This window comes from Capricornis sumatraensis, chromosome 6 (genome assembly GCF_032405125.1).
Source record: "Capricornis sumatraensis isolate serow.1 chromosome 6, serow.2, whole genome shotgun sequence".
In the NCBI taxonomy this organism is placed as follows: Eukaryota; Metazoa; Chordata; class Mammalia; order Artiodactyla; family Bovidae; genus Capricornis; species Capricornis sumatraensis.
In genome coordinates, this window is record NC_091074.1 from 49,359,868 (window position 1) to 49,373,275 (window position 13,408).

At 35.8% G+C, this 13,408-nt stretch overlaps 1 protein-coding gene across 2 annotated transcripts in view; it reads left to right on the plus strand.

Moving 5' to 3' along the window:
* The window catches only part of RFX3 (regulatory factor X3), a 188,534-nt gene that overhangs the window by 61,982 nt on the left and 113,144 nt on the right, over positions 1-13,408 (plus strand). For both annotated transcript variants that reach the window (XM_068974262.1, XM_068974263.1), the window contains exon 2: positions 6,532-6,629. In XM_068974262.1, coding sequence (XP_068830363.1) covers positions 6,532-6,629 — 98 coding nt within the window. The remainder of the gene's footprint in view (positions 1-6,531; positions 6,630-13,408) is intronic.

A 13,408-nucleotide genomic window follows, 5' to 3' on the forward strand; every position in this document is an offset into this window, starting at 1 on the left:
ACAGGATGCTAGTTTTCCTTTCTTTCAGCATTGCTAACCTGAACAGTTCCTGCACTGCAATTGGCAAATAAAATAGAAAATGAACTTACAAAAGATAGCAATTTAGTAAATATTTGAACAGAAATTAATATTTAACAAAAAGATGGTGTAAAATAATATTTGAACAAATTTAAGATCACAGTTAATTACTTTAGGAAAAAGAAAATAGCATGCAACTTCCTTTTAAAATTTTACCTTTGGTCTTTAATGACACATTAAAGGGCATAAAAAGTAATCACATCAATTCACTTTGGAATCATGAGCATTTCTTGGTGTTTTTTTAAAAAATGAATATGTGTCCACATTTAGAAGATATTATAAACTGCACAAATATTCACTGAGCATTTCCTTTGCTAGGTACAGGATGTTATTTAATTATTGTGCAATATATATAGTATAAAGGTGTTGGGTTTGGGGAAATGTATCAATATATACAAAAGGCTCTACATGTGCATTACCATCCTGTGACTGGATTTATAAGTCTCAATAGAGTTATTTTGTAGATATATCTCTCTTCCTAGATCTGAATAATTTTGAGATAGGAAGGGAGCATTTCTGTGCCTCTCCAGTGACCTTTACCAATGATATAGCTCCACTTTCCCCTCCCCCACAAAGGAAAGACAGTCAACGAAAAATTAAAAGGACCTCAATTTTTCATTGGTGAAATGAGACGTACAAACATAAGGTAGTTATTTTTCCTTTCTCCTTTCTTTTTCTGCTCTTTACTCCTCTTACTTCCTTCACTGTCATTATACCTTGAAAAAATACTTTATCAAACTGTAGGCAATTCCATTTCTCATCACTAATTTGTTTCAAGGCCTCTTCAGCCTAGTTTGTAATGATTAGTCTGGATAATAAGGAAAATTGTGTTATCTCCAATATATGCTATAATTAATTATTTTTAGTGTTTTTCTATTTTCTATGAAGTAAATAGGTCTTTTATTTACTTCATCAGTTCTTTAACTTGGTAGATAATGCAAAGAATTATACTCTATTTTTACACTGTGTAGTTAAGTCTCAATGTAATCAAGAGCCATATTTATGTATTGATGTCTTAGATGAGTTAGCCAGCATCTACTCAAAATTCTTTTCCAAGATTCATGACACTTTGAGTTTCATTTCTACTTTAATTATAGAATTTCATGATTTGAAGGAACTCTTGATGGACATTTATTGTACATATTTATGGCTGAAACCAAGTGGAATATAAAGATGAAAATTACACAGATGTAGAAGACAAGATTCTTATTTCAAAGTATTTAATAATGTTTCATTATTCAAAATGTATTATGATTATCGTATATGCCTATGACATGCTTTCTGTTTTTATTTAGTAGTTTTAGATTCTCACAATTCTCTTTGACAGAGTAGGTATAGTTTTTCTTTACACACACACAAAATCATTAGTTAAGTGAATTGACTCTCCCAATATATAAACAGCAAGCGTCAGCATAGAGAACTAAAATGAGTTCTCCTATTTCCAAATTAACTGAATTTGCAACCATTCCATATTGGCCTCCACAAAGGAAACTGGTTAACATGCAATTCTTTCAGTTTTTGTTTCATATTATTTTGAAACTGTTCTTAGATGCAAAGACATATAGGGTGTATTATTTATTCTTGATATTTTTTTATTAAATGTCCATCTTTTTCTTTGGTAGTGTTGGTTGTCTTGAAGTCTACTCTGACTGATGTTAACATAGCCACTCTGACTGATGTTAACATAGCCACTCTTTCCTGTGATTGGTGTTTGCCAAAGCGTCTTTTTATATCCTTTTATTTTTAACCTGTCTTTGTATATTTAAAATGTGTCCTGGTGGAGAGTATATAGTTAGAGTTTACATTTTTACCCATCATGACAATCGAGATTTAAACTGAGTATAATTTCTTTTGTGCTATTTTTGTCATACTTACATTTTACTTCTGCATATGTGATAAGCCCTCTTATATACATATTGTTATTTTTACTCTGTACAGACAGTTATCTTTTATAGAAATTAAAAGATGAGAAAATAATCAAAATTACCTCACCTACAGATTTACTATCTAGTGCTCCTCATTTCTTGTGTAAGTCCCATTTTCCATCTGAAATTGTTTTCCTTTAGTCCAAAACTCTCTTTTGTGGTTCCCTTCACTGGAGGTCTGCTAGAGCAGAATGAATGATCTTAAGTTTTGGTCAAAGAAAGGATTTTCTCTTCATTTTTGAAGAATATTTCACTGGTTATGGGATTCTTGATGGAAGCTTTTCTCTCACTGCATTAAATACATGCTATTTGATTATCTTAGGCTTGTATTTTTTGACTGGGAAGTTTTCAGTCATTTTAATACCTGTTGCCTTGTATGCAATGTATCTGTTTTCTATCTGCTTAGGAATTTTTCTCCTTTAGCACTTTTTAATTATAATACACTTTACTGTGGTTTTCATTTGTCTATACATTGACTTATATATTGAGCTTCTTAGATCTGTGTTTATAGTTTTAATAAAATTGTAAGTTTATACCACTCTTCCTTCAAATATATTTTCTGTTCTTCCTCTTTGGGGACTATAGTTACATTGTTTAGACAACTTGATATTTTTCTATTTTTCTTTGTTCTTCATTATTTATTTTTTCCTGGTCTGCAAATAGTTTTTATTGCTGAGTTTTCATCTTAACTTGTCTTTTCTTCTGCATTATGTAATCTCTCAATTCCATTGAGCAAATTTTTCACTTCAGATACCATATTTTTCAACTCCACAAATTTGACTCAGTTCATTATAGCTTCTTTCTTTCTTACCATGTTTGCATTTTCCTTTAAATCTCAAGGCTATTTAAAATAGTTGTTTTAACGTCTCTCTGCCACTTCATATCTTTGATTTCTAGATTTGTTTCTGTTGATTGATTTTCTTCCTCATTAGCGATCACATCATTTTCCTGCTTCTTCATATGTCATAATTATTTTTTTATAATGCTAGACACTGTGATTCTTATGGTTTTATATGTCTGGATTTGTTATATCTTCCTTTACAAATGTTAAATTTAGTTCCATATAGGCAGTTACTTGTGGATATTATCAAGGCTTTTCTTTTAGATTTGTTAGGATGGACATAAAGTAGTTTTTGAGACATAGGAGGTGCAGGTTCGATCCCTAGGTCAAGAAGATCCCCTGGAGGAGGGCATGGCGACCCACTCCAGTATTCTTCCCTGGAGAATCCCATGGACACAGAAGCCTGGTAGGCTATGGTCAGTAGGGTTGTAAAGAGTCAGACACGACTGAAGCAACTTAGCACGCATGCAGAGTAGTTTTATTCTAGACATAGTTTAGTCCTCTTATCAGTACTATGGCTCTGCCCTCTGGTGTTTCTACAGAATGTCCTAGCTGTTCAATAAGGTCATGACACTATGGATGGTCAGAACTTGAACATCTCTGTGTCCCTGCACATGTGGAGCTTAGTAATCGGCATCAAGGGGATCTCTACGAACATTTCTGGATCTGTTTCTCTACTTAACTTCCTTTCTGATACTGTCCTCAAATTTCAGGTGACTCAGCCTTCCCCAAATTCAGTATCTCCTCACCTCAGTTAGGTCACGATCTCTGCTTTGTTTTCCATTCCTGCTCTATATTCTCCATCCTGGTCTCCAAGATCATCAAAGGGTTCACTGTGTTTGTTTTCCTTCTGTTAAGGAACAGAATTGCATGATGCCTTTTTGTTGAATGACTGAAAATACTGTTTTACACATTTTGTCTACTTTTCTACTTGTCTACAGGGGGAGGGCATTTCCAGTAGTATTTACTCCATCGTGGCCAGAAGTGGAAGTCCTTTCATATATTGAGATATATAAAATACAGATGTGAATTCATAAAGGATGTTAGTCATTTCTTCTCTCCCATCTCATTTAATGTCACTCAGGAAAGTAACCATGTTTAGAAATTCAGTGTGCATTCTTCTATATTCGTTCATATATTTAAGCACATTTGTATGCACATGTGCCCATATATGCACATATATATGTAAATCAAGTTACATTGTAAGCCTCTGGAGAAGGAAATGACAAGTCACTCCAGTGTTCTTGCCTGGAAAATCCATGGAGAGAGGAGCCTGGTGGGCTACAGTTCATGGGGTTGCAAAAAGTTGGACACAACTTAGTGACTGAGCACGCATTGTTAAGTAGTTTTCAGCAACATTTTCACTTAGAATATGTCTTAGAGATCCTACTAATATAGTATATATTAATCTTAATTTATTCTTATATTGTGCTTCCCTGGTGGCTTAGAGGGTAAAGTGTCTGCCTGCAATGCAGGAGACCCAGGTTCAATCCCTGAGTCAGGAAGATACCCTGGAGAAGGAAATGGCAACCCACTCCAGTACTCTTGCCTGGAAAATCCCATGGATGGAGGAGCGTGGGAGGCTGCAGCCCATGGGTTTGCAAAGAGTCAGACACGACTGAGGGATTTCACTTCACATTCTTTTATTATCAACCATATATTCTATAGAATGATCTTCTATATTTAATTACTCCACTTTTGCAGTCATTAAGGTTTTTCCTTCTTAGTGTTCTTATAAGCTGTATTTTTAAAAATAATATTGTACAGCAACTCTTCATATGACGAATATTTCTGTAGAAGAGTTCACAAAGGTGTCAAATAGTTTGCCTGTTGGTAAATTGCTTTCCCAAGCAGTTTCTACATATTTATATTACAACTAAAACAGAAGACCCAGGGGTTTTTTAAAAATGGTTGATTTCAGGTCTAGGACAGATGTGAGAATTAAGAAAGATACTGTGGTCATGAAGGCACTGCTGTGTGTATGTGCTGTGCTTAGTCGGTTAGTTGTGTCCAGATCTTTGCGACCCCATGGACTGTAGCCTGCCAGGCTTCTCTGTCCATGGGGATTCTCCAGGCAAGAATACTGGAGTGGTTTGCCATGCCCTCATCTAGGGGATCTTCCCAACCCAGGGATCGAACCCAGGTCTCCCGCATTGTGGATTCTTTACTGACAGAGCCACCAGGAAAGCCCCCATGAAGGCACTACCATTAGTCAAAGGTGGGACAGTTGTAGGGAAAAAAACGATTGCTCTGTTAAAAAAAAAATATATATATATATATATATATATATATAAAATATGTTCAAAAGCTAAAAATCTTAAGGGATACAAGCAAGATCAAACTGAAAGCAACACTGGTCACCTTGGGGAGGGAGCTAAGGGAATAAAATCATTATTCTGAGTACCGATAAATAGTGAAATCATGCATTTATCCTATTCTTCCTGTACAAACCTTAATTCAGAGTAATCAAATATTAATAAGAATTCTTTTATAGAATTCTCTTCATAAATGAAGAGAGAATAGCAGAATCAGATTACCACAAGTTTGAAGCCTTTTATTAATTAAAGTAATTGCTACAGAAAAAGATCATCAATGACTAGTGATATCCTCAAGTAAACATGGATAGGAAACATTGTAACCAGTGAAACCAGCTGACAACACCTGAAGCTCTTGATCAAATAATACTGCAGAATGAGAGACAACCAGCTGTTCAGTGGCAACTTATATGATACAATAGTACACAGCTTTTTCAAAATTGAATCTGATCAGGGTCCCTGATCTAACTATTCATTTGTAGGAAGTATAGAAGATAGAGGAATTTATCAAGCAACATTTCAGGGATGCTATTAGGCAAATTTAGCGTTCTAGAAATTCTGGTAGATAACTGATCTAGTTTTTTCAGTCACGAATAACTAACAGTCAAATATAAAAAGGATGGGAAACTGTTAGAGACTAAAAGAGAAAGAAAGGAAATAGCAACCAAATGTAACGGGTAGACCTTGCTTGGATCTGATTTGAGCAAGCTGACTTTTAAGAAAACATTGGAATAATTAGAGACATTTGAACAAACATAGGGTTTTATATGATATTAAGGAACTGTTAATGTTTTATTTATGATGTTAGTATTGTATTCATGTTAACAGTAGCTCTTTTCTCTTAAGAAAAAATGAAATATTACCAGTAAAATGCTGTAAGTTCTACACTTGTTTTTAAATAATCCTGTGAGAGGCTGAAGAGGAAGATCTGGTGACAGTTGTTTATGTTGGATGATGAGTACATGGGGTTTATTACAGTATTTTTTTCTACATATAAGTATTTGAACTTTTCCACTGTGAATTTTTTAATTAAAAAATAAATGTAGCATTCACAAGCCAGGTTGAAGAGAATTTCGTCAACCATCAAAATAAGTGCAGAGCTTTCAGAATTTCACTCTAAACACTTGAAGTGTGTATATACATACATACTTGCAAGAATGTTACAGAATTTATTCAGCATAAATGCTACATCTGATTTGGACCTTTGGACCCAGCATGTACTTATGCTGAAATTAGCATGAACCTAATGGTTTTCATGATAAAACGTTCTTGGGTTTATCAATACCCTAGAAAAACCTTTGCAGTAAATCTGGCACTGCGCCTTCATTCTGTCACAGGCACCTCTCATCAGGTCCTCGTGTTTGCTTTCCAGGTGCAGCAGGTACAGACTGTGCAGCAGGTGCAGCATGTCTATCCAGCTCAGGTGCAGTACGTGGAAGGGAGTGACACTGTCTATACCAATGGAGCAATGTAAGTTCATGTGGGGGAGTCGTCTTCATTCCCCCATTCAGAGAAAGGAATGCACTTCCTGACACCTTCTGCTCATCCCAAGTTCTTTCCTTGCTTTCACAGTATTTTTTTTTTAAACCAGAGTAACATTATTGAACTTAAACTGATGTTTTGAGCCTTGTTTATGTTTGTTTAAAATATGTGCTCATTTTCCTTAGTAGAATATTTTTTAAATATTTTGAAATTTCTATCCCAGTAGAATATTTTTAAAATATATTAAAATTTCTACCCCAGTAGAATATTTTAAAATTTTAAATTGTTGTACCCATGAATGATTTTCTCTTGGTTGAGAAAAACATACCCCCTTGTTGGTGATTTCTGTATCATAATAATACCTTCTAAAATCCATGCTTTTTGTTTTTATCAATAAGGTGAATTTTTGTGTGTCTTCTGTAAAGTAATATAAATCTACTGTATTAGTAGATTAGGAGGAGGTTTTTTTTTTTGTGTGTGTGTGTGTGTGTGTGTGTTTATTAAATGAGGTACTTAACTACTCTATGTAAAAGTGCCAGATACTCAATAAATCTTATTTTCCTGTCTGAACTTCCCCTCCCTCCCCAACTCTCACTCTATCTCCTTTGCATCAACAATAATGTCAGTTTGTATATTTTTTTCATTAGTTTTTCAGCCACTTTGAGATTCAAGATGTTATTATAAATAAAGGGACTAAGAACTGTTATAAGTCACCACATTTGTTTTCATTTCCCACAGGTTTTCATTTCCAGTCTGTTAGATCTCCCGGTCTGTAATGAATTCAGATTCTCTTATTGACTCTTCTGCCCCAGGCTGCTGTGCCTTAGGTTGAGAATCTCTGCTTTCTTAATTCTTACTGCACCTAATGTTTCCTTGGGTGATTTCATAGACCCCCATGACACCAACCTGTAAGCTCCATGAGGAGCAGGGATTTTTGTGTGGTTTTTGTTGTTGTTTCACTGCAATAAATCTAGCGGCAGAAGTGTGTGTAGTATGTAGAAAGTGCATTTATTCTTATTATAGCTAAACATCTTAAAATCCTGGTTTAACTATCTATTAGTTTTATAATCATGGTCAAGGTACTCAACTATTCTGTGCTTTTATTATTCTTTCCTGGAAAGTGGGAGGATAATAAACGTACTGTTACTGGATTATTGTGAGGATTTAAGGCAGAGTATGTAAAACAGCTTGCACAGGACCTGGTTTACAATAGATGATACAAAACTGAAAGTTCTTCATTGGTCTTGACTCGTCTCTTTTTTTCTTATTGCTTTTGGTCACTGAATCTCCCTACAATACCACTGCCTTTAGAACCTATATTAGCTATAAAGTAAAATGTGTCTGTCTGTCTTGGTCCTCGCCCCCCCCCTTCTTATCTCCCTGGCTTCATCTTCCATCTGTTCTAGGAACAACCAATTTTGTACTTGTTTCCCCTTTCATGCCTCTGTATTATTGGACACGTGGTTTGTTTCCTCTGCTGGAATATCATTCTCTGCTTCTCTCTTCTGTTCCCAAACCACTACACCCAGTATAGCAATATCTTTGTAGACCGACATGTCACATCCTCCTTTGCGTCGTGAACCTTGGCCCTCCTCTGCAAGTAACTTATTTGTCCCCTGTACAGTAAAAATAGCAATGTACCCAGACTCTTAGTTCCACCATGGTGCAACGAATTCTTATATATATTTATCATACTAAGAAGAACTCTTCCTGAATGGGAATTGTTGTCATTTTGTTATTTTATTTACATCAGTTTAGGTGAAGGGCTGAGCGACTTCACTTTCACTTTTCACTTTCAAGCATTGGAGAAGGAAATGGCAACCCGCTGCAGTGTTCTTGCCTGGAGAATCCCGGGGATGGGAGAGCCTGGTGGGCTGCTATCTATGGGGTCGCACAGAGTTGGATGCGACTGAAGTGACTTAGCAGCAGGTGAAGGGCACATGATGAAGGATCAGCACATTTCTGTTACTCTAGTGAATCTATAACACTTTATATATATTAGACACACTGTGAATATTCTTTACCTCTTTGTTGTATAAGGCCAGGACATTCTGGAGCCTGTTTTTGGAATCTCTACCATAAATCTAAACTCTTATTGGCATTTAGACCAAAAAAAATTGAGGATGCCTGCCACTTGGTCCTTTATGGTATCAGGGAAGATAAATGGGTTTCTAGACACTGCTGGAGGTCACTCAGTTGTATTGTTGCTGCATCCTTGTTTGTAGCATATTTCCTTCCAGAACCTCAGAGCAAAGTCATTATATTTTCTATCTTTGTTTAAGCAAGTACCATTTTCTACCTAGTTTGTTCTCCCAATTCAAAGACATCCTAGGTAATGCCTTAGCAGACCCCACTGGAGGGCTACATTATCACTCTCTATTCCATAACGTTTTATCTTATGTTTATTACTGCAACCAGTCAGCTAAGAAACCAAAAAAATATGACAGATTTAAACAAATTAGGGCTTTTATTTTTGTCAAAAACATCCAGAGTTAGTATATTGTACAAGTAACTAGCACTATGTGTGCAAATATAAAATAAACCTTATTGAAGAGATCTTACAAGCTGGCATACAGCAGATACCTCTAGTAAGACTGGACGATACCATGGAAATTGCTTCAGTAGATCTCTGGCCTCACAGAGTGCTCCATATTTCTACGGAGTAGGGGTAGTGAACATTAACTGGTTATTTAGTAGAAAAAACATGGCTTTCTTATCTAGGGAGGAGTGGCTGCCTCTAAAGTTCAGGTCCCCCAGCCTGTTCTTCCATTAAGATTAACTCAGACCACCTGAGCCAGCTTAGTGCTAAGCTACCAAAAGATGACAGGAAATGAGCATTTAGAAACATCCACAACGGTACTTCCCCTCAGTCTGTTACTGACATTAGCAGCTTAGGGATATCAGGGCAAAGATTTGCTGGGATGGTAGTAAATCTGCTTTGGTAACAGCCATCACAGCTGTATTCCAGACAAGAAGAAGACAGAAGGTGGAAAAAAAAGATACATTGTATATGCGTATGTACATATAAATATGTGTGTACACACACCCAGGCTTTCCCAGAAACCCCTAGCTCCCTTTTTGTTTATATCTCATTGGCCATAACTGTGTAACAAAGTAATTAGCTGCAGAGGAATCTAGGAATGCAGGTTTGTAGCTTTTGTGTCTATATGGTAGATGACAGCAAAGGAAAAGGATAGTTGGAATGGGTGTCGAGAAAATTAACTTTGTTGTATCTATCACAGTCATTTATCATTGGCCCAAAGTAGAAAAGGGTGATTGCTAGTGTGTGATTTTGTAAAAGATAACATAGCCTGCTTCACTCTCTTCGTTTATGAAATATGGAGATAGTTTATCCAAAGTGTTTTGTATAGCTTCTGAGAAATTGAAAACACTCACTAAACATTCGTTATTACTATACAGTTTTGCTCTCTAGTTATTTTTTTTCTGAATTCTGCATATTGCCTTGTGCCTTTTAAAGCTATCCCACCACTGATACTAGGGTCTTCTATATGCATAAATATGAGATCAGTGAATTCATTCATTCACAAAATGTTAGACAAACAACATCTCTAAAAGTTGACTCTTTAAAATTATAGGGCCCATTAAGTGCAGAAATAATTCAAAGTAAATATCTTGTGCCAACATATATTTTCTGTGGCCCTCAAACTCAGTTAGTTAGATCAGGACTAATGAGGTCTAGGTCACGAGTTCATTTGCCACAAAGTCCAATTAGCTTTGATCCAGTCTGTGTGTGCCCAGATTATATCCTCAACTCCAGCTAATTATGTCAGAAACGTGCACCCTTGGTCAGGATAAAGAAGATGCATCCTTAAAACCTTTCATTACAATTTCAGTTTTGGTGCTTCTGACTAAAGATTCTGTAGCATCATTTTCATTTTTACTAAAGAAACATTGCGTTGCCATGAATTACACTCAACATTTTAGTAGCTAGAGGACTATGAACATCTTTTTAAAATAAAACAAGAAAAATTTTCAGCTTAAGCTATTTCAATCTTTCTGTAATTTTGCAGTGCTGACATTTAACTATGTACAGTTTTTTCTCTAAAGTTCATTTTAGAGTCTTTCTACTCTATATTTGATGCACTTCCATGTGTGTTAGAAAAGAGTAGTCCACGTTCATTTTCAGCACCGTGTGTTAATAGCCAGCTAGTGTTTGATCCCTGACTCAGATCATATTGAGAGTCCCACTTCTGTGTGGTAACAAGTGCTTTTTGCTACTTATTCTCCCAGATCGGGATGCTGATCTTTATCATGAACTTCCACGCATCCACAACCTTGCAGCCTGTGCATGGTTAGTAAATCCTGGTTCGCTGTTGCTCCTGTCACCAGCAGCCTTGCCAAGTAGCCATAATGCACAGGGTTTGACTCAAGAGGTGATGATAGCCCTCACAGATATGTGTCATCGCTTATAAAAATGTTTAATCCTTATAATTTGATGATACTAATGTGTTTACTTTTTTTCTCTGTGACTATGGACAATTACTGTTATTAATGGGAGACAGTGAGTGAACATACATTTCAGTTGAAACTGCCTTTCAGTACTGAGTGCTGGAGTAGAATAGCTTTTTACTCAAGGGAGAAGGTAATCTAATTCATTCTTGTTCCTATTTATCATTACTTCTGTAGGAACACACATTTACGTATTTCCTGGCAATAGTTTTCCCAAGAATATTTTTTACTGGGCTGGTTCATAGGCTTGTCCATTGCTATAGATTCTTACAATTTATGGTATTTAATAATTTAGACTACTGTAATGAAACTAGCTGGGAAACATTGCATACCATGTATAGAGAGTCCCATTCAGTTGAAATTTTTTGATGTAACTGAGAAATCAGTTTTTTTAAATGATGTTTTTTTTTTTCTTTCCCATCTCCATTTTTTGAATCTCACTTCCCCCACTTACTCCATCATGTTAGTCAAAGTGGAAATAAAGACATCATACTATATCTTGTCCAAATTAAGAAATATCTTTTGAAAACACTTTTAATTTTCTCTTATCAACCACTCTTTGAAGATTATCCCCTGGTTAGAGATGATCAGTGTTTTAAAATGTTAAGGTTTTCATTGTGTGGGTTTCCATTGCAATAAGACTTGACCAATGGGAAAGCATTCTCATAATCTTTAAATTACAGATTTATCAAACTCAATAGAGAATTTATCAAATGTGTTTCATAAAATGTTAGTTCTCTAAAAAAGTTCTGTAATCACACAAGCAGAAAAACACTACATGAACTTCTTTTGAGGACTCTAAATTTCTGTTCATTTTTTAAAGAAATCCCCTAGGAATGAAACGCGGTGTTTTAAAAACTGATCACAGAACTCTCATCTGAATCATATGTAGTAACATGGCATCGTATACTTTAGGAGGTGGTACATTAATGCTATATTGACAATTAGTAGATTTAGTCAAAAAGAAAATAATATAGTTAGGGTATTTTCTGAAGCCATCCAGTTATCCTTTCCATATACTTTTTAATTGATTAATTGTTGTTTAGTTGCTGTGATGTCTTACTCTTTGTGACCCCATAGACTGCATCAAACCAGGCTCCCCTATCTTTAACTATCTCTCAGGGTTTGAGTCACTGATGCTGTCTAACCATTTCTTCCTCTGCCCCCTTCTCCTTTTGCCCTCATTCTTCCCCAGCATCAGGGTCTTTTCCAAGGAGCTGGCTCTTTGCATCAGGTGGCCAAAGTATTGCAGCTTCAGCATCAGTCCCTCCAATGAATATTCAGGGTTGGTTTCCTTTAGAATTGACAGGTTTGATTTCTTTGCTGTCCAAGGAATTCTCAAAATTCTTCTCTAGCACCACAATACAAAAGGATCAATTCTTCATGCTCAGCCTTCTTTATGGTCCAACTCTCACATCTGTACATGACTGCTGGAGAAACCATAGCTTTGACTATATGGACCTTTGTTGGCAAAGTGATGTCTTTGCTTTTTAATACGCTCTCTAGGTTTGTCATAGCTTTCCTTCCAAGTAACAAGTGCCTATTAATTCCATGGCTGCAGTCACCATCCACAGTGATTTTGGAGCCCAAGAAAATAAAACCTGTCACTGTTTCCACCTTTTCCCCATCTTTTTGCTATGAAGTAGTTGGCCTGGATGCCATGATCTTTATTTTTTGAATGTTGAATTTTAAGCCAGCTTTTTCACTCTCCTTTTTCACCTTCATCAAGAGGCTCTTTAGTTCCTCTTCACTTTCTGCCATTAGGGTGGTGTGATCTACATATCTGAGGTTATTGTTATTTCTCCCAGAAATCTTGATTCTAGCTTGAGCTTCATCCAGCCTAGCATTTCACATGATGTACTGTGCATATAAGTTAAATAAGCAAGGTGACACATACTCCTTGTGACACAAGCCTCATCATACTCCTTTCCCAATTTTGAACCAGTCAGTTGTCCCATTTCCAGTTCTAATTGTTGCTTCTTGATTAATAAAGAACCTTAAAAAGGATATTCTTCAAGTTCATATTTTCTCTTTCAGTGAAATAGTCTCAGGATTTTCAGGTAAAATTATGCATTCTTATTATCATTTAAATGCTCTCTGCTTAGAAGAAATGGTTGTATGGTGTTTCTATAATTGAGATAGAGAGGCTGCTTTCTTTATTTATGCTGTCTTCTGCCTTCAGTGTGACTTGGAGCATTCAAGAAATAATCTGTTTCAAAACTCAACAGTATTGTTTCATGCTAGCCAACCAGAGATTATGTACCACATGAAAGCAATTTGTTGAAGATTCCAAATAA